The 26,637-nt window shown below is 53.8% G+C and overlaps 1 protein-coding gene across 1 annotated transcript in view; it reads right to left on the minus strand.

Moving 5' to 3' along the window:
• Window positions 1-18,006, minus strand: part of LOC133358284 (electroneutral sodium bicarbonate exchanger 1-like) — a 50,473-nt gene extending 32,467 nt beyond the window's left edge. The window contains exons 1-4 of the mRNA XM_061576520.1: window positions 17,895-18,006; window positions 7,649-7,820; window positions 7,086-7,245; window positions 5,239-5,399 (exon numbers count right to left, since the gene is read on the minus strand). Of these exons, the coding sequence (XP_061432504.1) occupies window positions 5,239-5,399; window positions 7,086-7,245; window positions 7,649-7,820; window positions 17,895-17,984 (583 nt within the window). The 5' untranslated portion in view covers window positions 17,985-18,006. The remainder of the gene's footprint in view (window positions 1-5,238; window positions 5,400-7,085; window positions 7,246-7,648; window positions 7,821-17,894) is intronic.
• Between the last annotated feature and the right edge of the window lie 8,631 nt (window positions 18,007-26,637).

Below are 26,637 nucleotides of genomic sequence, written 5' to 3' on the forward strand. Positions count from 1 at the left end.
AGGAACCCACTAGGAGCCTACTATGAGCCCAATAGGAACCCACTAGGAACCCACTAGGAGCCCACTAGGAGCCCACTAGGAGCCCACTAGGAACTCACTAGGAGCCTACTAGGAGCCCAATAGGAACCCACTAGGAGCCCACTAGGAACCCACTAGGAGCCCACTAGGAGCCCACTAGGAACCCACTAGGAGCCCACTAGGAACCCACTAGGAGCCCACTAGGAGCCCACTAGGAGCCCACTAGGAGCCCACTAGGAACCCACTAGGAGCCCACTAGGAACCCACTAGGAGCCCACTAGGAGCCCACTAGGAGCCCACTAGGAACCCACTAGGAGCCTACTAGGAGCCCAATAGGAACCCACTAGGAGCCCACTAGGAACCCACTAGGAGCCCACTAGGAGCCCACTAGGAACCCACTAGGAGCCCACTAGGAACCCACTAGGAACCCACTAGGAGCCCACTAGGAACCCACTAGGAGCCCACTAGGAGCCCACTAGGAGCCCACTAGGAGCCCACTAGGAACCCACTAGGAGCCCACTAGGAGCCCACTAGGAACCCACTAGGAGCCCACTAGGAGCCCACTAGGAGCCCACTAGGAACCCACTAGGAGCCCACTAGGAGCCCACTAGGAACCCACTAGGAGCCCACTAGGAGCCCACTAGGAACCCACTAGGAGCCCACTAGGAACCCACTAGGAGCCCACTAGGAACCCACTAGGAGACCACTAGGAGCCCACTAGGAGCCCACTAGGAGCCCACTAGGAACCCACTAGGAGCCTACTAGGAGCCCAATAGGAACCCACTAGGAGCCCACTAGGAACCCACTAGGAGCCCACTAGGAGCCCACTAGGAACCCACTAGGAGCCCACTAGGAGCCCACTAGGAACCCACTAGGAACCCACTAGGAGCCCACTAGGAGCCCACTAGGAACCCACTAGGAGCCCACTAGGAGCCCACTAGGAACCCACTAGGAGCCCACTAGGAGCCCACTAGGAACCCACTAGGAGCCCACTAGGAACCCACTAGGAGCCCACTAGGAACCCACTAGGAGACCACTAGGAGCCCACTAGGAGCCCACTAGGAGCCCACTAGGAACCCACTAGGAGCCTACTAGGAGCCCAATAGGAACCCACTAGGAGCCCACTAGGAACCCACTAGGAGCCCACTAGGAGCCCACTAGGAACCCACTAGGAGCCCACTAGGAGCCCACTAGGAACCCACTAGGAGCCCACTAGGAACCCACTAGGAGCCCACTAGGAGCCCACTAGGAACCCACTAGGAGCCCACTAGGAACCCACAAGGAGCCCACTAGGAACCCACTAGGAACCCACTAGGAGCCCACTAGGAACCCACTAGGAGCCCACTAGGAGCCCACTAGGAACCCACTAGGAGCCCACTAGGAGCCCACTAGGAACCCACTAGGAACCCACTAGGAACCCAATAGGAACCCACTAGGAGCCCACTAGGAGCCCACTAGGAACCCACTAGGAGCCCACTAGGAGCCCACTAGGAACCCACTAGGAACCCACTAGGAGCCCACTAGGAACCCACTAGGAGCCCACTAGGAGCCCACTAGGAGCCCACTAGGAGCCCACTAGGAGCCCACTAGGAACCCACTAGGAGCCTACTAGGAGCCCAATAAGAACCCACTAGGAACCCACTAGGAGCCCACTAGGAGCCCACTAGGAGCCCACTAGGAACTCACTAGGAGCCTACTAGGAGCCCAATTGGAACCCACTAGGAGCCCACTAGGAACCCACTAGGAGCCCACTAGGAGTCCACTAGGAATCCACTAGGAGCCCACTAGGAACCCACTAGGAGCCCACTAGGAATCCACTAGGAACCCACTAGGAGCCCACTAGGAGCCCACTAGGAATCCACTAGGAACCCACTAGGAACCCACTAGGAGCCCACTAGGAACCCACTAGGAGCCCACTAGGAGCCCACTAGGAGCCCACTAGGAACCCACTAGGAGCCTACTAGGAGCCCAATAGGAACCCACTAGGAGCCCACTAGGAACCCACTAGGAGCCCACTAGGAGCCCCTAGGAACCCACTAGGAGCCCACTAGGAGCCCACTAGGAACCACTAGGAGCCCACTAGGAACCCACTAGGAGCCCACTAGGAACCCACTAGGAACCCACTAGGAGCCCACTAGGAACCCACTAGGAACCCACTAGGAGCCCACTAGGAACCCACTAGGAGCCCACTAGGAGCCCACTAGGAGCCCACTAGGAGCCCAATAGGAACCCACTAGGAGCCCACTAGGAACCCACTAGGAGCCCACTAGGAGCCCACTAGGAACCCACTAGGAGCCCACTAGGAACCCACTAGGAGCCCACTAGGAGCCCACTAGGAACCCACTAGGAGCCCACTAGGAGCCCACTAGGAGCCCACTAGGAGTCCACTAGGAACCCACTAGGAGCCCACTAGGAACCCACTAGGAGCCCACTAGGAACCCACTAGGAGCCCACTAGGAGCCCACTAGGAGCCTGTGAGGAGCCCACTAGGAACCCACTAGGAACCCACTAGGAGCCCACTAGGAGCCCACTAGGAACCCACTAGGAGCCCACTAGGAACCCACTAGGAGCCCACTAGGAGCCCACTAGGAACCCACTAGGAGCCCACTAGGAACCCACTAGGAGCCCACTAGGAGTCCACTAGGAACCCACTAGGAGCCCACTAGGAACCCACTAGGAGCCCACTAGGAGCCCACTAGGAACCCACTAGGAGCCCACTAGGAACCCACTAGGAGCCCACTAGGAGCCCACTAGGAGCCCACTAGGAGCCCACTAGGAACCCACTAGGAGCCTACTAGGAGCCCAATAGGAACCCACTAGGAGCCCACTAGGAACCCACTAGGAGCCCACTAGGAGCCCACTAGGAACCCACTAGGAGCCCACTAGGAACCCACTAGGAGCCCACTAGGAGCCCACTAGGAACCCACTAGGAACCCACTAGGAACCCACTAGGAGCCCACTAGGAACCCACTAGGAGCCTGTGAGGAGCCCACTAGGAACCCACTAGGAACCCACTAGGAGCCCGCTAGGAGCCCACTAGGAACCCACTAGGAGCCCACTAGGAACCCACTAGGAGCCCACTAAGAACCCACTAGGAGCCCACTAGGAGCCCACTAGGAACCCACTAGGAGCCCACTAGGAGCCCACTAGGAACCCACTAGGAGCCCACTAGGAGCCCACTAGGAGCCCACTTGGAGCTCACTAGGAGCCCACTAGGAACCCACTAGGAGCCCACTAGGAATCCACTAGGAACCCACTAGGAGCCCACTAGGAACCCACTAGGAACCCACTAGGAGCCCACTAGGAGCCCACTAGGAACCCACTAGGAGCCCACTAGGAGCCCACTAGGAACCCACTAGGAACCCACTAGGAGCCCACTAGGAACCCACTAGGAACCCACTAGGAGCCCACTAAGAACCACTAGGAACCCACTAGGAGCCCACTAAGAACCCACTAGGAACCCACTAGGAACCCACTAGGAACCCACTAGGAGCCCACTAGGAGCCCACTAGGAACCCACTAGGAGCCCACTAGGAGACCACTAGGAACCCACTAGGAACCCACTAGGAACCCACTAGGAACCCACTAGGAACCCACTAGGAGCCCACTAAGAACCCACTAGGAACCCACTAGGAACCCACTAGGAACCCACTAGGAGCCCACTAGGAGCCCACTAAGAACCCACTAGGAGCCCACTAGGAGACCACTAGGAACCCACTAGGAACCCACTAGGAGCCCACTAGGAACCCACTAGGAGCCCACTAGGAGCCCACTAGGAACCCACTAGGAGCCCACTAGGAGCCCACTTGGAGCTCACTAGGAACCCACTAGGAGCCCACTAGGAGCCCACTAGGAGCCCACTAGGAACCCACTAGGAGCCCACTAGGAGCCCACTTGGAGCTCACTAGGAACCCACTAGGAGCCCACTAGGAGCCCACTAGGAGCCCACTAGGAGCCCACTAGGAGCTCACTAGGAACCCACTAGGAGCCCACTAGGAACCCACTAGGAGCCCACTAGGAACCCACTAGGAGCCCACTAGGAGCCCACTAGGAACCCACTAGGAGCTCACTAGGAACCCACTAGGAGCCCACTAGGAGCCCACTAGGAGCCCACTAGGAACCCACTAGGAGCCCACTAGGAGCCCACTAGGAACCCACTAGGAGCCCACTAGGAGCTCACTAGGAACCCACTAGGAGCCCACTAGGAGCCCACTAGGAGCTCAATAGGAACCCACTAGGAACCCACTAGGAGCCCACTAGGAGCCCACTAGGAACCCACTAGGAACCCACTAGGAACCCACTAGGAGCCCACTAGGAGCCCACTAGGAACCCACTAGGAGCTCACTAGGAGCCCACTAGGAACCCACTAGAAGCTCACTAGGAACCCACTAGGAACCCACTAGGAACCCACTAGGAACCCACTAGGAGCCCACTAGGAGCCCACTAGAAGCTCACTAGGAACCCACTAGGAGCCCACTAGGAACCCACTAGGAGCCCACTAGGAGCCCACTAGGACCCCACTAGGAACCCACTAGGAGCCCACTAGGAGCCCACTAGGAGCCCACTAGGAACCCACTAGGAGCCCACTAGGAACCCACTCGGAGCCCACTAGGAGCCCACTAGAAGCCCACTAGGAGCCTGCTAGGAACCCACTAGGAGCCCACTAGGAACCCACTAGGAGCCTGTGAGGAGCCCACTAGGAGCCCGCTAGGAACCCACTAGGAGCCCACTAGGAGCCCGCTAGGAACCCACTACGAGCCCACTAGGAGCCCACTAGGAGCCCACTAGGAGCCCGCTAGGAACCCACTAGGAGCCCACTAGGAGCCTGTGAGGAGCCCACTAGGAGCCCGCTAGGAACCCACTAGGAGCCCACTAGGAGCCCACTAGGAACCCACTAGGAGCCTGCTAGGAACCCACTAGGAACCCACTAGGAGCCCACTTGGAGCCCACTAGGAGCCCACTAGGAGCCCACTAGGAGCCCACTAGGAACCCACTAGGAGCCCACTTGGAGCCCACTAGGAGCCTGTGAGGAGCCCACTAGGTACCCACTAGGAGGCCACTAGGAGCCCACTAGGAACCCACTAGGAGCCCACTAGGAACCCACTAGGAGCCCACTAGGAGCCCACTAGGAACCCACTAGGAGCCCACTTGGAGCCCACTAGGAGCCTGTTAGGAGCTTGCTCAGAGCCCGGCCGGACCCCGGTGGTGGCAAGCGCTCACCGGCCAGTTCTTCCATGGTGGACGCTGTCGCGTCAAGCACGACGATGCCGCGCTCCAGGCACCGGCGCAGCTCGAAGAGGCTGTGCAGTGACAGCGTCGCCACGAAGGGCTTGCTCCAGCGCTCGCCACCATCCTCCACGTCCTCTTCGAACTTCAGCCACCTACATCGCCGTCGCCATCATCACCCGTTAACAATTCGCTGTATGTTGAACTTCTTTCGCATGGTACGTAGCCAACCGTGCAAATCAAAGATGCGGGGGAAGGACAATGAACTAAACACAACAAAATGCAGTTATAAAGAATGAGTTTTCAACCTAGATGATTTAAAAGTGCACAGCTCCAGTAGCTTCCTAATACTAGTAGGAACCTCCTGGTAACACCAGCCCACAGGGGATTATTGCGTCCGTCCGTCGTGCAGGGAGGGGCTGGGTGGGGTGGGAGGGGCTCGGTGGGGAGGGGAGGGTGGGGAGGGGCTGGGTGGGGAGGGTGGGGTTGGGTGGGGAGGGGAGGAGCTGGGTGGGGAAGGTGGGGAGGGGAGGGTGGGGAGGGGCTGGGTGGGGAGGGGGGGGCTGGGTGGGGGGTGGGAGGGGTGGGGCTGGGTGGGGAGGGGCTGGTCAGCCCGTGGTGCCCTTATAAAACTCAACATTTAACCTACTCACGCCGGCAGGTGCCCGCCCTCACAGTTAGCCATATTTACGGAATACACCACGCCGCCGTTGACCCTGGACATTGACCGAGCAACCCAACGTCCCTACCAGCTCCCTCCGCAGGAATGTGTCAACGGAAGGAAGAGCATCCCAGACGGCCGCAGAAGCACGTCTGAACGGGCACAGTGCAGTGACCGTCTTTGTTCGACGGCCAGCCAAAAGCCGCTGCTGCTGTGAGGATGACTGCAGTTCAGGTGATGATGGTTTACACTCCATGCTTCATTTGTGGCAAGCACTTTGTGTGCAATGAGCGCAACCTCAGTCACCCAGTCCTATCACAGCCCCCTTTCACCCAGTCCCATCACAGCCTCCTGTCACCCAGTCCCATCACAGCCTCACGTCACCCAGTCCCATCACAGCCTCTTGTCACCCAGTCCCATCACAGTCCCCTGTCACCCAGTCCCATCACAGCCTCCTGTCACCCAGTCCCATCACAGCCTCACGTCACCCAGTCCCATCACAGCCTCTTGTCACCCAGTCCCATCACAGTCCCCTGTCACCCAGTCCCATCACAGCCTCCTGTCACCCAGTCCCATCACAGCCTCCTGTCACCCAGTCCCATCACAGTCCCCTGTCACCCAGTCCCATCACAGTCCCCTGTCACCCAGTCCCATCACAGTCCCTGTCACCCAGTCCCATCACAGTCCCTGTCACCCAGTCCCATCACAGCCTCCTGTCACCCAGTCCCATCACAGTCCCTGTCACCCAGTCCCATCACAGCCTCCTGTCACCCAGTCCCATCACAGTCCCCTGTCACCCAGTCCCATCACAGTCCCCTGTCACCCAGTCCCATCACAGTCCCCTGTCACCCAGTCCCATCACAGCCTCCTGTCACCCAGTCCCATCACAGCCTCCTGTCACCCAGTCCCATCACAGTCCCCTGTCACCCAGTCCCATCACAGTCCCCTGTCACCCATTCCCATCACAGTCCCCTGTCACCCAGTCCCATCACAGTCCCTGTCACCCAGTCCCATCACAGCCTCCTGTCACCCAGTCCCATCACAGTCCCCTGTCACCCAGTCCCATCACAGTCCCCTGTCACCCAGTCCCATCACAGTCTCTTGCATCACACATCCACGATCCACGCCATGCTTCACCAGTTCCAAGGGAAGTAGTTCAACCCTCGCCTGAGTCCCCTACCTGGCGGTCTCCTGCCACTCGCCCTCGTGTCCCTCCTTACAGCTCAGCTCCAGCATCTCGATGAAGAGGTCATGATGCTGCTGCTCCTCCTCCTTCTGCTGCTCCTCATCCTCCTCATCCTCCACGCCCAGGATGAAGTGCACCCTCTGCGACGGCACATCTTCACGAAGGAAGAACGCAGCCCCACACACGACAATGCGAGGCGTGACGACGGCAGACAGAGCTGCAGTGGCTAGGAGATTTTAACTACCTCGCCTGGTATGCAGGAGGTCATTCGTGGGTTCGGTCCCGACCCTGACGAGCGCTGGAGTTTTGCGAGCCTCTCTCTGTCGCGTGGATTTTTCTCTGGCCCCTCCAGTTTTTCCCCTCCAAATTTAGAATCAACATGCATACTGTCGTTTTGCTGCCTTGTGTTACATTTTTAGTGATTTGCTTTCCTGTCGTTTTTTATTGTTTACGGTTGTAACTTTCTGGCCCGGTGCCCCTACAAAGAGCTTCATAGCTCATCGGATTCCTCCCAGAAAAAAAAGGTCCAATTCTGATTCGCTCACTCACTTACTCACCATGCGCGTTCCGCTTCTCCCGCTGTGACGACGAGGAGGTGGACGACGACGACGACGACAACGAGGGCGCGGAGGACGAGGAAGGCGCGGAGGAGGAGGGCACGGAGGAGGGCCAGGGCTTCCTCACCCACGGCCGTGCTGCTTCGTGGCCCGCGGCAGTCGGATGTCTTCCCTGCGCGCCACACAACGCGACGTGGATGCCGTGGCAAAAAAAAATGCAATCGGAGTGTCCCGGGACCAATTTATGATTACATACATTTTTATTTGTACCAGATAAGAAAGGCCCATTGAGATATTAGCTCTCTTTTTCAGAAGCGAGCCGGCCACAAATGAATGTTGAACTTCTTACGCACCATACGTAACACAATCAGAGATGGACAACAAACTGACCAGACAAAATGCCAGTGGCTTCCGCATAAATGGTAGCTCAACAAAGTGGCTTATCACGTGGACATAATCTGAACGCACGTCGATTCTAAATGTGGAGGGGAAAACCCGGAGGACCCGAAGAAAAATCCACGCGACCACGGGAAGAACATGCAAACTCCAAATATACAGCAGCAGGCGTCAGGATCGGACCCACGACCTCCTGCATAACAGGCGAGGGAGGTAACATAACACACATTGTTTGCCGCATTTCACACAGGTTTCAGGACACTTATATAACAATAATCATCATTTATTTTTAGCCACAAATTATTCAGTCGTCATGCGTGGGCGCTATCACGTGTCAGCGAATGTTCCGATTTCTTTACGGTCCGTTCAAGCGTTTGGTAAAAGCAGAGCTGCCTGAGAAGACTGTAATTTAATTTCGATGACAACTGCTTTCTCTCAAGTGAATGGCCCTTCTGGTTACGTGGCCTGGCCCAGGCAACAAACCGTTGGAGTAATCGATGCTTTGTCTTTGAAAAAGCAGGTGATCAATTTTAGGCAACTGGGCATATCACGAGGCTACAAGGCACACGCGATCACTGAGGCTCTCAGTTCAAATCCAGGTTTCAGACACCCAAGATTAGCCGGGTAGTGGTGGCGGTGGTGGCCACGCTACTGCATCACGTGACTGCTGCCTGTAGCGCAGGGATGTTTGGAGGCAGCAGCGAGGGGGTTGGTGAATCACCGCACACACACACATGTTGCGAGACTCCCTTCACCTTGGGCGTCGAGGAGGAGCCGTATCCTGGCCGTGCCGGGAGACGGCGGTACAGCAGCAATGTGGACTCGGCATGTTCCGTCTGTATGAGATAGAGGATTTCCCCTTCGCACGTGCACGTGGGTTTTCTCCAGGGGCTCAGGTTTACAGTGGGCGCCACGGTGGTGGGATGTTAACTCCCTCGCCTGGTATGCAGGAGTTCGTGGGTTCGATCCCGACCCAGATGCCTGTATATTTGGAGTTTGCGTGTTCCTCTCTCTCCCCGTGGTCACGTAAATTTTTCTCCGGTTTTTTCTCTCCACATTTGGAATCAACATCACGAGTTTAAAGTATTGGCTGCTGTACATTTCCACGTGACAAGCCACTTCGTGTCCATGTCGCTTCTGAAATAGAGTTACATAGCTCAGTGGGCCTTTCCTGGTAACATTTAAAATAGGTTAGGAATAAGTTCGGTTACTCCCACGTGTAAACGCTCATTGAATTGGTCCATAACAATTTAACATATAGAGGACCCCAGAGCTGCCTCTCTGCTTTGCGTGCGGTTCCACCTCACACCTCCGAGTCGCCGTCTCCCTCTCTCTGTTTTCAACTTGCGAATATTGCAAGTTGAAGTTATCGTAGACGGTTTCTATCGAGCAGCTTCTCAATCAGGAGTGGGGGGAGCTGGTGGTCTCAGACCAGTTGCCGATTGCCTGCACAAACGTCGGATTAGATTTGCCTCTGACTTGGTTTGGCTGTTCCCAGCTGCAGGGTTGTGCAGACTAATAAGGGCCATTTATGTAATTACGGGGGGGAAAAAACTCTTTCGTAACAACGATATTAAATCTCATTGAGAATTCTGTTAAGAGGGGACTATTATTATATTGATGCTAACACGCCTCGACGAGCCTCGAGACCCTTTACCATGAGGGTCCCTAACAAGTTTATTTTTTATAGTTGGGGGCGATGTTGCTGCTTCATTGTGTAATCCCAGTCGAGTAATTTGCACAAATATCATTTTCAGCACTAGGACGTTTCGACCAATGCTAGCTCCGTCATGTGTTTGTTTCAGCAATGTTGGGGGGGCAAAGCAACAGAAAACCCGGAGGAAACGCATGCATGATGAGAGGGGGAGGGGAGGGAAATACAGACTCCAGACAGAAACCTATCCCCATTCGAGATTCGAACCCAGGCTCCGTTCTTGTCGTGAAGAGCCCCGTCGACCGCTCTGCCACTCGGCGTGTCGCTGTGCCCGCTTCTAACGCGATGTTCAAGCACTCCGTCTCCATCACCCAGCGCAATAATCGTCGCGGCCATTCACCCTTTCCCGTTCCGATGACGTAAGCGTACGCGCGTGGACGTTGTCAGAACGGAAACGGAAGAAAAAACCTCAAATGAAGTCACTTTGTCGGTACCGAGGCTCTCACAAGGCCATGCGGGAGGGTGTGTGACGCAGTTTGGCGCCAGCTATCGTAGAGTGGCGGCGGTCGTGTCGCTACGGTTCTCTGCGGCGAGTAACGTCTTTACAAAGCAACGGCGCTGCTACTTCTCCCCCCCCCCCTCTCTAAATAAAATCAACACCGAACCGGTTTGCACGTTCCAAGATTCGGTAGTGAACGTGACACACGCACACACCCCTGCAACTTGCAGTGCGTCTCGTGTCAGGAAAGGGGTTAAGATCCCACGGGTATAAGCCACGACTCGCCCAACCCGCGCGCCCTTCCACCTTCCACGCCATCCAACTTCAAATTCGTCCCCACAATATTCCCGGGGCATGACGTGTGATGCGTTTGTCACCGAGTGCCGTTTCATTCGAGGCTCTCACAATTGCCACCTCTGTTGCGCGTGCCAGGGGGAGGGGGGAATTGTGCCTCCCCCCTCCCCGTGATATTGTGCCCCAGCAGCCTGAAGCTCGGGCCCCCTGTCCGTCACGCACTCGGTGTAATAAGGCAACGGCGAGCCGCCTGCTGCTGCTGCTGCTACGTCCTTTAGCTGATCTTCAAACATCAACACGAGCCACCGGAACATCCATTAGCGGGAACGTAATGAATGCAGTCATGTGTTCAGCAGCAATTGTTTTTTTCTCTCTCTCTCTCTAATGTTAATTAAATATCGTTTCTGAGAAAAATCCCAAGATCCTGAATCATGTGCATTCAATTAGTTTCATTATGGGGCAGTTTTTTTGTTGTTGTTGATAGGGTCACCGTATTTAATGATTGGCTGACGACACATGGTTGATTATGATGACCAACGAACGTGAAACGGTGGAAGGAATCGGCAAAAAAATTCATCTCGGGATAAATATCGGCGATGTGACAGCGATGTACGTGCGGCCAGTGTGCTGAAACAAAAACCCACAATATTGGAGCGACGCAACACTCATTACACGCAAAGTGCTCATCACGAATGAACCTCGATGCCTTGGACGATCTCGTCAAGGAGCATAAACCACCATCACGCAAATTCCGCTCATCCTCGCAGCCAATATTGGCTGACCGTCGAACAATGACGGCCACCGCGTCGCGCGCGTCCAGATGCTCTTCTGCGTCAGTCTGGAACGCTCTTCCATCCGTTATTAGGAAGCCACCGGTGCAATGCAATTCTAAATCATCCACATTGAACACGAATTTCTTTAGAAGTGCTTGCTGATGTGTTTAGTTTGTTGTCCATCTCCCGCACCCACGAGTAGCGCGGTGGGTCACGTACGGTGTGAAGGAAGTGCAGCCTTAACAGACTGCTGGGGCAAGTGCTGTTAGCGAGCGGCACCTGTGAAGGTCGGCACGGCGCACTAAGGCGTGGGCGGCGAGCGCCACGCCCAGCCGCCTTTGTCTTCCCAGTGCTGATGTTTTACACACCACACCAGGTACTCAGACTTTATAGGCATACAAAGGAACATGTCATCGGTGCACGCAGAGACTCTCCCTTCCGATAGCACGAGCCACCTTTGGTTAGGTTTGGGGTTATATTTGTTGTGTGGGTGTAATGTCAATCACAGCTATGCAGAATCTTTACCTGGTCAAAAATAATAAACTTTGTATTTGACCAGGTAAGGCCCACTGAGCTATACAGCTTTTTTTTCAAAAGCGACCTGGCCACAAATGATAGCTCAACGAAGTGGCTCATCATCATGTGGGAATTTATAGCAGCCAAATATACTCCCAATGCGTGATGTCGATTCTAAATGTGGAGGGAAAAACTGGAGGACCCGGAGAAAAATCCACGCGACCATGGGGAGAATCAGAGTGGTCACGTAGGCAAATGCTGAAACACAGAAAAAGAGAATCAATTGTGGCAAATTTGCCCACGTGACAACTCGATCCGTATGGCTCTCGTCGGGTGGTGGAGGGTTCTGCATAGAACTTGACTGACTTGATAGTAAAACGATCTAAGCCAACATAAAACTACTTTGAATGAATCCGTGCACATTCACCTGCTATGACATATCAGTCAGAAACATTCTCGTTGTGAAGTTTTCGTGACTGCAAGAATCCATATTTTTTACCGAAAGAACCAAGTCAGAAACATGCCCGTTCTTCTTATTTCGTACGGGCTGCTGATGTAGACGCAGAGCATCGACTACAGTTTCACATTCACGCGGTTAAGCACAGACAACCGCTTCATCAGCGGCGTATTTGTGGATCGTGGCATTGCGTCGTTACACATCGTACGGTCCTGTGCTGGATGACCGCGGTCGCACCGCGACTGGCGACTTGAACACGACCGGTGACGCACAACATTGAACAGCGGCTCAACGTCTACAAAGACGAGGAAGCGTGGCATAGATGGGCGCTGGGAATTATTGCTGAGAGACGGAGACAGAGAGGGGGCGACGCCGGTCAGAGGAACAACGGCAGGGCGAGAAAGAGAGAAGAGAGAGACACACAACCAAGCTGACTGCTGAGGAGTGCGCGGGGGCTTTGAGCGGCCACGACACGGAGATGATGATGATGATGGGCCGACGGTCAGATGAGGAGGCAGCACACGCCAGGGGAGAGGGTCCACTGAGGGAGATGGAGCGATGTGATCGGCTCTCTCGCGTACGAGCGAGACGGATTGTGGTGTTGCCAACCCGTCTGGAACGCTCTTCCTTCCGATATGAGGAAGCCACTGGAGCTCCGCGCTTTGAAAGCAATCACCTTCATTGAACACTCGTTCCTTTAGTGTCTAGTGTATTGCCCTTGCCCCGCACCTCCGATGAGCACGGTTGGCTACGTACGGCGCGAAAGAAGTTCAACATAAACACATTCCTCCTGCGGAGGGAGCTGGTAGGAACGTTGGGTTGCTCGGTCAATGGCCAGGGTCAATGGCGGCGTGGTGTATTCCGCCAATATGGACGACTGTGAGGGCGGGCACAAGCCGGCGTGAGTAGGTTAAACGTTGAGTTTTATAAGGGCACCACAGGGTGACCAGCCCCTCCTCACCCAGCCCCACCCTCCCCACCCAGCCCCTCCCCACCCTCCCCACCCAGCCCCTCCCCACCCAGCCCCACCCTCCCCACCCAGCCCCTCCCCACCCTCCCCTCCCCACCCAGCCCCTCCCTCCCCACCCAGCCCCTCCCTGCACGACGGACACAATAATCCCCTGTGGGCTGGTGTAACCAGGAGGTTCCTATCAGTAAAACACACACTGGCGACCTTCATTCAGCAGTGTATAGGCAATTGCTGTTTGATGATGGTGATGATGATACGGATGGGATCACCGTTAAGTGTAGAATTGTAGCCATTGTTTGCAGAACAGATCAATGACGAGCAATGTGGAGCACACAATGAAAAAGATCCCCCGTACAGCCTTCACAGACTGCTGTGAAGGACGGCACGGTACACGAGGTGGGTGGTCAGCACCACGTCCGGCCGCCTTTGTCTCCTCAGTGTTGATGTTTACATATTGCACCAGATACTAATTTGAGGCTGAGACAACCTAGGGGAGGCCTAAGACCGGTTCAGATCATCGCAACTGGTGTTGGCCGTGAGCGGGAATCGGACTCGGGTGACTTGGTTCGTAGCGCAGCGTAGCACTAACCGCTACACTGCCGCTCCCCAACGTACACACACACTTACGTGTACTGTTTGGTCGTAGCTTCACGGTTATTGCGATCATAGTCATCATCATCGCACAGAGGTCAATCGAAATCAATCAGTTCCTGTGATTAGATAGCATTATGGGTAAATATATCTCTGTGTTGTCGTGTCCTCGTAAGCACACTCATCTAAAGCAGCTCACGCCTCCCGTGACGTCTGTGTCGCCACCCCCACTCGGAGCCCCTCCCCTTCCCCCGCCCACTGTGAAAACAGACGCCGCTCCTCCATGCAGCAGAAGCAGCAGCGCTGAGGCCTTGACGCAGCCTCTTCCTCCCGATCCTTCTCATATTTTACATTTCATTTTTCTCCATTCATTCCACAGTGGTGAGATGTTGACTTCCTCGCCTGGTATATACGACGTTGTGGGGTTTGTTCCCGACCTTGACCCCTGTATATTTGGAGTTTGCATGTTCTCCCTGTGGCCGTGTGGGTTTTTATCCGATTCCTCTGGGTTTTCCCTCTACATTAGAGACACGTGTTTAAAGTATTTGGCTCCTGTTATACATTCCCATGTGATAAGCTACTTCGTTGAGCTATCATTTGTAGTAGCCAGGTCGCTTCTGAAAGAAAGCTAAATAGCTCAGTGGACCTTACCTGGTACAATAAAAAATTGTTTATTTCTAGATTCTACTCCCCTGCCCCTGGATGCGAGCAATCGTCACGTTGGGTTTTATTAACCGTGGCCGTCTTTCATGCAAATTGCACCGCTCACAGTTTGTTGAGGAAGCACAGAGACAATGCTGGGATCCAGCACTCCGGCGGTCAGCCGGCACCACCAACAGTTGCCCGAGCTCCGCAGTCCTCTACATGTTAAGATGTTTTCAGACAATAAATGAGTGTTTACGCACGCGCGCGTGCGAGAATATCGGAGCACTTGGAGAAACCCCCCCCCCCCCCCCATACGTGTGAGGGGGAAACACTTTATCCCACACAGAAGGGACAGGTGACACGGAGTCGCCAGCACTTTGCTGCACCGCCTTCTCGTGTCGAGCCAGGGTACAGCACCTCCTCTGTCACCTCGACTCCCACGGTGAAGGGAGTCTCGCAACATGTGTGTGTGCGGTGATCCAGCAACCCCCTCGCTGCTGTCTCCACATCTCTGGACTTCAGGCAGCAGTCACGTGTCCAGTAGCGTGGCCACTACCGCCACCACCCGGCTAATCTTGGGTGTCTGAAACTTGGATTTGAACTGAGAGTCTCAGTGATCACGTGTGCCTTGTAGCCTCGTGAGCTGCCCAGCTGCCTAAAATTGATCACCTGTTTTTCCCAAGACAAAACATCGATTACTCCAACGGTTTGTTGCCTGGGCCATGCCACGTGACCAGAAGGGCCATTCACTTGAGAGAAAGCAGTTGCTGCCTCCGCAGTGCTGTTTTACAGGCAACATTCGCGTGCGGTGTAGCCACCAGCACCACCACCAGCACTCGGATAAGCTGTGTGAGTTACATTGAACGTGGTACCCCAAACGTGAACACCTGTACGGTATAGCAGACCCGTCACGGCCATATCTCAGCGCGAGAAGAGCGCAACATTTATATTTAATTGACAGTGTCGCCACGTTTGACGCGATTCAAAGGTCGGGTCGGTCTACTGAGACTCGCTAAAAAAGGATCAACATTGAGCGTTGAGTTGGGTCCCCTTGAATCGAGGAGGGGACCGTTCCGACCAAGTCGCCGTAAAGGCACGAGCACAAATCTCGCCGCCTTTGGAACGCGAAGCCAGACAATCGTCGTCAGGGCTGGGTGCTGCTGCTGCTGCTACACGGCAACAAACTGCATGGCCCACCGCGAAGCTTCTTCGCGTCTCAGCCAGACGCTCATGTAAAACCGAGGCCGTAATTATAATAAATATGGGGGGGGGCGGACATCCCCCCAATGTTGACTCCATGGCTACGGCCTTGATGTAAACCCTTCTGTCTACTGACCACTTCCATATCACGAGAACCGATTTTGACGCAAACCACCACCACCCCGCACGAATTTCTCACCGGGGTTTGCGATTCGCGGGGGGGGGGGGGATCAATATGTTCATATTTCCTAATACACACTATGCAGTGGATATGTCTGTATTTACAAATATACGCACGCATCCATGCAATACTATTAATAGTGTAAACACACCCATGCGACTACATATCCACCAGCACTGTACACAGAATCCCCTCGGCGTGATGATCTATATATACAGGCTGTTGGCGCAAGTGCTGTTAGCGAGCACCTATTAAGGGGCCGTCCATAAATGACGTCACGCGATTTTGTATGCTTTTTGACCCCCCCCCTTCGTCACACGACGTCACAAAAAGTCAGACCCCCCTCAAATATGACGTCACAAAGCTTTGCCCCCCCCCCAAAAAAAATAAAACATGCTTCAAATCGCTTTAAACTGTTGTCGTTGTAGTGCGTATTTAATGTGGCGCTGCACTCTGATGTTGTATGATAAAACATGAATTAAAAAGTCTATTTAATTAAGTAGAATATGTTGTCTATGTTTATTTAAAGTTGCGAATTTTGATGTGACGTCACATTTCTCACCCCCCCCCCCCAGGTGCGTGACGTCATTTATGGACGGCCCCTAAGGCCGGAACGGCGCACGGACGGAGTGCTGTGGCCAGAAACACAGCCGGCCGTCTTTGTATCTCTCTTCTCAGTGCCGCTGTCCTCACGTAGTCACAGGGAAGTCGGCCTCAGGCGGAGGCTGGGAACAGGTCTGATATCATCTTCCCTGCGTCTTTCGGTAAAGTCACGTGGATAGTTCTAGATTTGAAGTTTTCGTGACTGCAAGGATTCATACTCTTTGTTTTTTTCGGTAAAGTCACGTAGGATAAATAAATAAATGAAAAACAACTAAATTAAATCACGACGTTTCGGAGGCAGATAGGTTCAAATTAATAAAAATAAAATAAACAAAAAACAACGACGTTTCGATCGCAACACATGCGATCGTCATCTATCTGCGTGACTATGAACTCCTGCAGTCACGCGAGCTTCAAGTGAAGGTTTAATATTCCGCGTGTCACCGGCGCTCCGCCGTGGTTGGCTATCGGACTCGGAACCACCCGGTGTGGAGTGCCACTTGAACAAACCAGTGTACATCTACCGCCCCCTCCCCACTTATATTTGTAGAGAAGAAAAAAACACCTTTGTGACAAGGACAAAGATCGCCCCTTTTAGCCTTTTAACAGACTGTTGGGGCAAGTGCTGTGAGCGAGCAGCCCCCATGAAGGCCGGCACGGCTCATTTAGGGCGGCATTTGCCTCCCCAATGCTGATGTCCAACACGCCGCGCCAGATATACTGTGCTCACTTAAGGCTGAGTCGACCTAGGACTGGTTCAGATATGCGTCACTGACGCTGTTGGCCGTGAGCGGGAATCGAACTCTGGGGTCGCCGGGATTCGTAGCGCACGGCACGGCACAGCACGGCACGGCACGCATGGTACGGCACGGTACACACGGCACGGTACGGCACGGTACACACGGCACAGCACGGCACGGTACGCACGGTACGCACGGTACACACGGCACGGCACGGTACGCACGGCACGGTACACACGGCACAGCACGGCACGGCACGCACGGTACGCACGGTACACACGGCACGGCACGGTACGCACGGTACGCACGGTACGCACGGTACACACGGCACGGCACGGTACGCACGGTACGCACGGTACGCACGGTACACACGGCACGGCACGGTACGCACGGTACGCACGGCACGGTACGCACGGCACGCACGGTACGCACGCACGGTACACACGGCACGGTATGGTACGGCACGGTATGCACGGCACGGCACGCACGCACACGGGCCACGTGCGCGATCACCAGTGGATATACACTCCCCAAAGACAAAGACCCCCCGTATAGCCTGTCCCAGACTGTTGGGGCAAGTGCTGTTAGCGAGTAGCGCCCTATGAAGGTCGTCACGGCACACGAGGCGGTGAGTGGTCAGCACCACGCCCGGCCGCCTTTGTCTCCCCCGCGTAACGCACGCCACGCTGGGAGGGGGGGGGGCACGCTGCGTGTGCGGAACGCTCACGGTCTCCGGATCCGCGCTGACAGGCGCGAGCTCCATGACCCCCACCAGCACCACAGCGCGCGCGGCAGAGGCGAGAGCGCTCCGGGGCATCCGCCGCTCGCTGCTTCCAGCACTCCGTCCGCCCTCGCGGTCTCCTCTCTGCAGCCCCAGTGAGAGGCAGGCGACAGAGGCAACCTTCCACTTCACTCACTCACTCCGACCGACTCACTCCTCCCCGACATGCAGGCGAAACTCGTGCAACACGTGGTCAGTGTACAGAGACCACTCCCCTGTCACACACACGCGCGCACACCTATGGCACATGTGTAAGTGGCAACGGGCTCATCGTTCACAGGCTGTTTGTCGTTGGTTCGCGCGCTGCTGCGCTACGAATTTGGCGACCCGAGTTCGATTTTCCGCTCACGACCAATAACAGCGGCGACAAGTTGAGCCGGTCCTGGGTCTCCCCCCCCCACCCCATAAGGTCTACTCAGCCTTAAAATAAGGACCTGCTGCAGTGGGGTAAACATCAAAATCTGGAGAGACAAAGGCGGTCCGGCGTGGTGTAGTTGCGCTTTCCCGGCCTTCATAGATGGTCGCGAACAGCACTTGCCTCGACAGCCTGTTACATGTCATCGGGGGATCTTTGTCTTTGCATCACATTCACACACACACGCGTGTGTGTCACATTCACACACACGCGTGTGTGTTACATTCACATACATACGCGTGTGTGTCACATTCACACACACGCGTGTGTCACATTCACAGACACACACGCGTGTTTATATCACTCGCAGACACACACGCGTGTGTGTCACACACACAGCCGCGTGTATGTCACAGACACACGCGTGTCACATTCACAGACGCAGACGCGTCCGAATAGCTGGCACAGCACACGAGATGGGGTCGGTGGCTAGCAACACGCCCGGCCGCCTTTGTCTCCCTAGTGGCGATGTTTACACACTGCACCAGGTACTAATTTGGTGCTGAGTCGACCTAGGGGAGGCCCAGAACTGGTTTAGATATTCGTTGCTGAGATAGACACACGCAATGCCCTCCACCACTGCCGCCACCACCGCCACCACCAACATCACCGCCACCACCGCTGCCGCCGCCACCATCACTGCCACCGCCACCACCACCGCCACCACGACCATCGCTAACACCAACCACCACCACCGCCACTACCATCACCACCACCACCATCACTGCCACCACCACCGCCGCAGCCATCACCACCACAGCCACCGCCACCACCACCGCCACCATCACTGCCACCACCACCACTGCTGTCGCCGCCATCACCACCAAAGCCACCACCACAGCCATCACCACCACCACCACGACCGCTAACACCACCATCACTCACCGCTGCCACTGCCATCACCACCACAGCCACCACCACAGCCATCACTGCCACCACCACCACCGCTAACACCACCATCACTCACCGCTGCCACTGCCACCGCTCTGATTTCCGTTTTCCTCTTGAACCCATCATTACAACCCGCACAACTGAAATCTGTTTCCCTGGATATCTTGACAGACCATCACTGGGCTGTCTTCATCCTAAAGGTCCTCTCAAACAAATTCTCCAATCGCCTATAGGACCCCTCAGTTCCACTAACTCTCTCTCATATCCTCAGCAGTGCCTCCGTATTCCTAATGCAACATTCGATTTGCAAAAAACTTCGATAAAAAAATATTTTCGCGTTGCTGCTCCACGTTTTTGGAATCCCCTTGGCCGCTTCACCTACAGCAGCCCCCCCCTTCACTCCCCCTCTTTACGTCCTAATGAGACCAAAACACATACGGAGAGCTTCCTTGCGCCTGCAACTGCGTTATTCTTCTGGCGCCTCTTGCTCCCACGTGTTTGCGCCGTCTTACTCGATCCACGTGTGTTGATGTTACTCTTACTGGAAACTCTTCCTCTCGTGTTGTATTAAACAGTTTTTTTTATTTGCGTGTGTTTCGTTTACTACCGTCAAAAACCTCGTTTGTGAGTTGTGATATATCTCTTAAGAAGCCAGCACTCGTTCTCTGCAATGTCGATGTGTCTGTTGCTGCTGCTGTGCTCAGTCATCATGGATCTCCCGTGTAAAATAGCCGGACAACGAAATAAACTCAAGCTCACCACCGCCACCACTACCGCCACCACTACCAGCGCTACCACCGCTATCACTGCCACCACAACCACCGCCACCACCAGCATGGCCACCACCGCCACCACTACCGCTCCACGTAATGGAAAATGGATCTGATTACGCGCGTGGGACCAGGAGGCGCTCTCCTCCTGCTGCTGCTCCTCCTCCTGCTCCCCCTGCTGCTCCCCGCCTCTCGTGGCGTTAAAACCCTGCGCTCCCACTGTACCGGATTAATAAATCAATGACAAAACTCATCACACCCGTCAATGACGACGTGGCCTCAAACAAAACAAAAAACCCATATGCATCATAAACGACGTTCCGGGCAATGCCCTTCTCGTGCTATGAAGGATTGTTGAATATGTTGTGTTGGTGGCTTTGGTATCCATGCGTGTGCACCACCTGTGTTTTTATTAAACGTGCCCCGTTTTTTTTAGTTGAATATTGTTGAGCCGGGGTAAGGACTCAAGAGACCAGGGGTGAGTCTAGTTCCCTGGAGTGACCTGGGCCATTGAACTGCTGCCAGTAGGGAGGTGGTCATTGCTGTCGCTGCTGCTACTTATGCTGCTGTGTGTGATGGAAATTTAGTGATTTGCAGTGATACAGTATTCAATTTGGCAAATTTGGAACTGGCAATAATTAGTCAATTTGTTGGCATAAAAATAGCCTAACTTTTGCTGATGACGTCAGGGGATCTTTAACGTCCGCTATGAAGTAGATGGCGCGTAGTAATGCTATTATTGTTGCTATGGTATTACACAGCCGCAACAATAATAATAATCAGGTCGGCCACTGGCTTAGAACCGTGACACCTTCGCAACAAGCGACGAACGCGATACCACCCCATCTGCTTCACTGACATGACCGTGTGCCGCCATCATCAGGTAGTGCCACTCGCTCATTTCCAAAACACCTCTCTCACGGAGAGGAGAGGAGTGCAGGAAAAGGGTGGGACGTAGAACTTCTTTCGCACCGCACGTAGCCAACCGTGCGAATCGGAGGTGCGGGGGATGGACAAAAAACTAAACACAACAAATAGTTCTACAGAAATTCGTTTTCAGTCTAGGTGATTTACAAAGTGCATAGCTCCAGCGGCTTCTTAATATCGGAAGGAAGAGCGTTCCAGACGGCCGCGGAAGCGCATCTGAAAGCGCACGATGCAGTGACCACCATCTTTGTTCGATGGTTAGCTAAACACCACTGCTTGGAGGATGACCGGAGTTCGCATGACGGTTTATCCTCATTGACGAGATAAGCGAGGTATTGTGGTTCATTTGTGGGAAGCACTTTATGTGTAATGAGTGCAACCTTATAACAATGCATTTCTTCGGTAACCGGAAGCAAATGCAGCTAGGCGAGCACTGGACTGACACGGTCGGATCTTGCAGTCACAACACGTGGCAGCTTGGTAATGTTTTTAGCAAGACGTCTAGTATGTTATAGATGTCCAGAGCTTCAGAGGAACTCCCCCTCTGTGTGTGTGGGGTTCATATGTGGTGTGTCAATGACAGACTGGGACAAACAATCGGCCCGGGAATGTGTAACACACCGTGCCCAAATTCGGGCTATGGACGATTGTTTTGTTTCACGGGTTATTATTGCGATCATAAATCGTTTAGTGGTAGTAGAACTAGTAGCTAGATGATAGTAGTAGTGTAGTGACTTTCGGACAACTTGAACTGTAGAGGTTTATTTATTTATTATTTAACTTGGTCAGGGATGACACGCTGATAACTTGAACAGGGATAACGCACTGATAACTTGGGCCAGCATGGCACGCAAGCAGGGACGATGCGAAGACATCGACGGCCCGAAGACAGCGACGGCGTGAAGACAGCGATAGCGTAAAGAAGTCGACCCCGATCCCACGGCAGCCTCGAACCTTGCCTCTCACCTCCTTTTATTCCCGGCGTGGCCCTCACTCTGTCCCCGGCCACGCCCCCTTTCTCAAACTCTCTAGCCCAATCCCGAACTTCCCAGATGGTTCTGGTGGAAGCATATTATATATTTTTTACGACATAGAATTGTAATGTATTACTTACTGTTAGTAACTCAGCTTATTGTAGCGTATATTTAGTATACTGATGATACTATGTAGTTTATACTTTAGTTGTTTATGTGGTGGCTTTAGTTACTGCAGCTACATACTATTAACACTCATTTCCTTTATAAATGCTACCCCTATCCCCTCCCTTTGATGTTGCTAATCCTGCATAATGCACGGGCATAAGTAGTACTAATCACATACCTGCATTTCCCATATCCCTTCCCTTTGATGCTGCTAATCCTGCATAATGCACAGGCATGAGAAGTACTAATCACATACCTGCATTTCCCATAAATATGCTAAATGCCTCTTGATATGCATATTCTTTTGTCAAGGTGCCCTTGTCCCCCCTTCCAACCCAGCTTATATATATGTGCTCCAAGCACGTGTGCTGTTTCATTCAGACGCTGTCGCCTCGACAGACCTGGTTTTCACCTGAGGACGGCTGCTTGCGTTGTGGCCGAAACGTAGTGAGAATTGTTTTATTATGTTTTATTTTTATTATTTTATTACTTCCCTTCTACGTGACTTTACCGAAAGAACCAAGAAGATGAATCCCTGCAGTCACGAAAGCTTTAAATCGAAAAATAAACTGTGTATTAGTAGTAATAGTAGCTAGATGATAAACAGTATAGTAGTACTAGTAGCTAGATGATAAACTGTGTAGTAGTACTAGTAGCTAGATGATACACTATGTAGTATAGGTGCTAGATGGTAAACTGTGTAGTAGTAGTACTAGTATTAAGATAATAAAGTGTGTAGCAGTAGTAGCACTAGCATTGAGGTGATAAACTGTGTAGGAGTAGTACTAGTAGCTAAATGATAAACTGTGTAGTAGTAGTGTAAGGACAGTACAGGATTATGAAGAGACAATACAGCTCCCCGTGACCATGGTTACTAATTAACATAACAGGAACAGACACGGTCACTTTAGGGTAATGTGGGATCTAAGTGGTTGCTTGACAGGAAGCACAGGACCTAACGGTCGTAAATTGTAATAAGGGCAGAGACAGACAGAGCCAGGCGCGGTGAGAGAGGATTTGGGAATAAGGGTGTGGCCGGGTCGTGAGGGGCATAAGAGCTGGCGCAAATCGGGGCGCTGGACTGCTGTTGTGGGGGGATTGCCGTCGCCGTCGTCACCTGGTATTCGACCAGATGACGCCAAAAGGCGCATTACGTAGATTGGTAACCATGGCCACGGAGAGCCGTACTGTCCCTACATCGCCCCGTACTGTCCTTACACGTATACAAAAAATATAAAGATCCCCCGTGTAGCCTTAACAAACTGTAGGGGCAAGTGCTGTTAGCGAGCAGCACCTATGAAGGCCGGCGCAGCACACGAGGGGGTGGGTGTCCAACACCACGCCCGGCCGCCTTTGTCTCCCCAGTGGTGATGTTTACTACACACCACGCCAGGTACTCATTTGTGGTTGTTGTTGTTTGACTTGCATCCCACTGGGATTTTTGCACACAGTGTTGGTGTACGGTGATTTTTCTGCAATATTTTGCTGTCTTTTCTTGGATTTTCTGTTTGCACTCAGTCACATAGTCACTATAAGATGTATTCTTGTTCATGTTTTTTGTTTGTTGTGGTTGCACCCGATTCAAGAGCCGAATGGCTCACAGGGCTATACCTAATAAATAAACTTGAAACTTGAAAACTTGGGAGCGGGTCGTCTTCATCATCCTGGAGTGGGCACCTTGTAGTCTTGGAAGGCTAGAGTTATGTTGTCTCAGAATAGATCTATCTAAGTTACCCAAAGGTATATAGTCACTCGTGGTTACTCATTAAGTTATCAGTGAGTCAGCGGACTTTATTCATAATAAATATATATAATTGAACACGATGGTGTCTCAGAGATACATTACAGTGGCGTCAGAAGTGGCTTGTATAATGCTGAAGAAAGAAAAGAGTAGAAACCCACCTGTAGCATCTTCAGAAGAGGAGAAGGAAGATGATTAAGGGATCCCTCCAGCAGCCCCGGGAGCCAGGGTCCCGGTGACGTAACCCGCCAGCGCAGAGAAAACGGCGCCGGTGACAGAAGAATGGCAAGAACTGGTGGCGGAGGCGGATCGGCTTCACTCGACAATCGCTGAGTTAGTGGCGAAAACGGGAGCGGCAACTTTGAGGGCTGGCGCAGCCGGAGACGAGCTGCAAAGTCGCGCAAGGATGGTGGAGCGGCCGCCTGTGGTCGAGGTTCCCGCGCTGGGGACCACGCGGTCGGGGACGGCCACCATTTGGGGTCCTGCACATGAAGCAGCAGAGGCGGTGTCAACTCCGGCAGTGAGGTGTGGTGCCGCCGATCGACCATGAAAATTGGAGTACCTTCACCTGCCGGTTTGGAGCACCGGACCGGTCCATCGGCTGGACGGAGGATGAGGCGTTGAGAGCTTTACCTACGGCTCTCGACGATGATGGCCTTGCAGTGTTCTGGGCCATCCCTGAGGAGAAGAGGGCTACGCTTCGGGATGCCTACAGGGAGATGTCTGCAGTATATGACCCACCATCGGCCCCGCGTGGTGCCTGCAAGAGTACGAAACCTTGCGAAAATGGACTTGGGTGACTGCGTGGACCAGAAAGTCTTGGAGTGGGGATGAGTAGACCGGCCGACCATTTGAGATTGTCTTGGAGCCGTTGGAGGAAAAAATGGAGTCTACGGGGGAGGTGACAGCAATGGATTGTGGAGGGGACCGGCGGCGAGGAGAGACGCCGGGACAGCACCGGGAATCGGCACCTTTGCCATGGGCGCCCAGGCTCGCCTGCTCCGCTGCGGCTAACTTCAACACTTCGCGCAGGGATGCCAAGATTCATGGGGACATCGTGGAGCCCCTTGCATCCACTGCCTCGTCGACAGCCACGGCCCGGTCCAGGTGAGTCACGATGCACCAGACACTCAACCGCTAAAAAACACCTTACGCATCAGGGTCATCGGGTGTCGTAGAGGCCAAACTGGGGCACACAGTGGCGAAAGCTGGCGTGCCGAATAGTAGGAATGGCGGCTGGTTTATCAGGAATAGTCGGATTTTGTGTAAGGTGTGGAATTTTGTGTGTTAGGGGACACGGGTAACTTGGCTACTTTGATTCTGAAGTTGTATTTTGTTATGAGGCCCTTTAAAATAAGGGATCATTGTGGTTCACTTATGGTGATTGCATGTGTAGCGGCGAATGGGGGAGTTGGGGTATCGTAGCCCGTTTCAGATTAAGGGGAGATTGAGATATGGAGCCAGTTGGGGTTAAGACGCTGGATGTGTCCTATCTCTTGGGGCACGGGTTTCTGGGCAGGATGCCCCTGTAAATAGTTGCCGACCAGGGTTGTGGTCAGATGCCGTCCGGACCACGAATGTTATGTAAACTCTCCATATCGGCGAGCAGAGTAATTCGGTTCAGGTTATGTTCAAGGAATCTCTAGAGATCCCGCCTGACAAGCAGGTAGTGGTCCCGTTATGTTGTAGCAGATGGTTTGACCTGGCAGGCCGGAGGCAGAGGTCCTCCTTGGCCCCTCTGGAGCAGTGGCCCGTGGGCTCACACTGCTCGGGGGTAGTGGTCCCGTTGCGTTGTTGTGGACGGTTTGACCTGGCGGGCTGGAGGCGGAGATCCTCCTTGGCCTGTCTAGAGCGAAAGGGCCGTGGGCTCCCACTGCTCGGGGCACTAACACTGTTATCAGGAACCGTTCTTGTAAGTCCTAATGTTGTGTAGAACTAGCGGTGGTTCAGACGGGAACAGTGTTAGACCGTGTGATGTTAGCGGGGAGCGACGCGTTCGGCTCCACCGCGGAGTTTGGTATGGGAGAGGTAAGGCATGCTGTGAAAGCTGACGAAGCATGGAGAGAAGATGTTGCGTGACATAAAACCTAAGTTGTCCAGGGCGCAATGGGTTAAGTGCGATCCCTGTTGAGTGAAGTATGGCCGTGGGAGTACACCCCTAGTGATGTCCGATGAAGTCCGGCCTCGGGAAGGAAGAGACTTCTTTGCCAGTAAACCTACGGGTTATGCTGGATAATGTATCGGAAGTATGCGAGGCAGATAAGGGGTAGTAAGGGATAGAGCATGGCTAAACTTTTGATGAGTGCCATTGCACACATCCCCGAAATTGCACCGGCCATAGAAATGGCCGGTAGAGGTCGTAGAAATTTGATGGCCGTGGTGTGTGCGAGAGCGAGTTGAATGTCACCGCTGGGTTGTCTGCGAGTTGCGCTGAGGACCGTATGTTCATCACTGAAATGGGTTATTCATCCCCAGTGTTTGGGGTCTGGGGTGTCGGAAGGGCCAGGGTGGTTGGCCGGAGTAATCGGACGCCGAGGGAAATGTGTTGTACAACCCGCAGGTTACGAATCCCGGGGAGAAGGACCGACGTCAAGAACTGGACATTTTGGTGACAGATCACCTGTGGAATTGTGTTTGAGTTGTGTGTTGAAGGGTGACCACATGTTCGAAATGTCCGTTGCTTGTCTGGGGCTGCGTTGCATGCATTGTATGGATTTTGGCGTTGTTGTTGTTCGCAGTGCTTCTGAAAAGTAGGATTATTCCTTTTCCTGCTCTCCGATCTTAAAACATTGGTTACGCATTG

The sequence above is a fragment of the Lethenteron reissneri genome, chromosome 61 (genome assembly GCF_015708825.2).
Source record: "Lethenteron reissneri isolate LAM-NWPU_2019-01 chromosome 61, ASM1570882v1, whole genome shotgun sequence".
Classification (NCBI taxonomy): Eukaryota; Metazoa; Chordata; class Hyperoartia; order Petromyzontiformes; family Petromyzontidae; genus Lethenteron; species Lethenteron reissneri.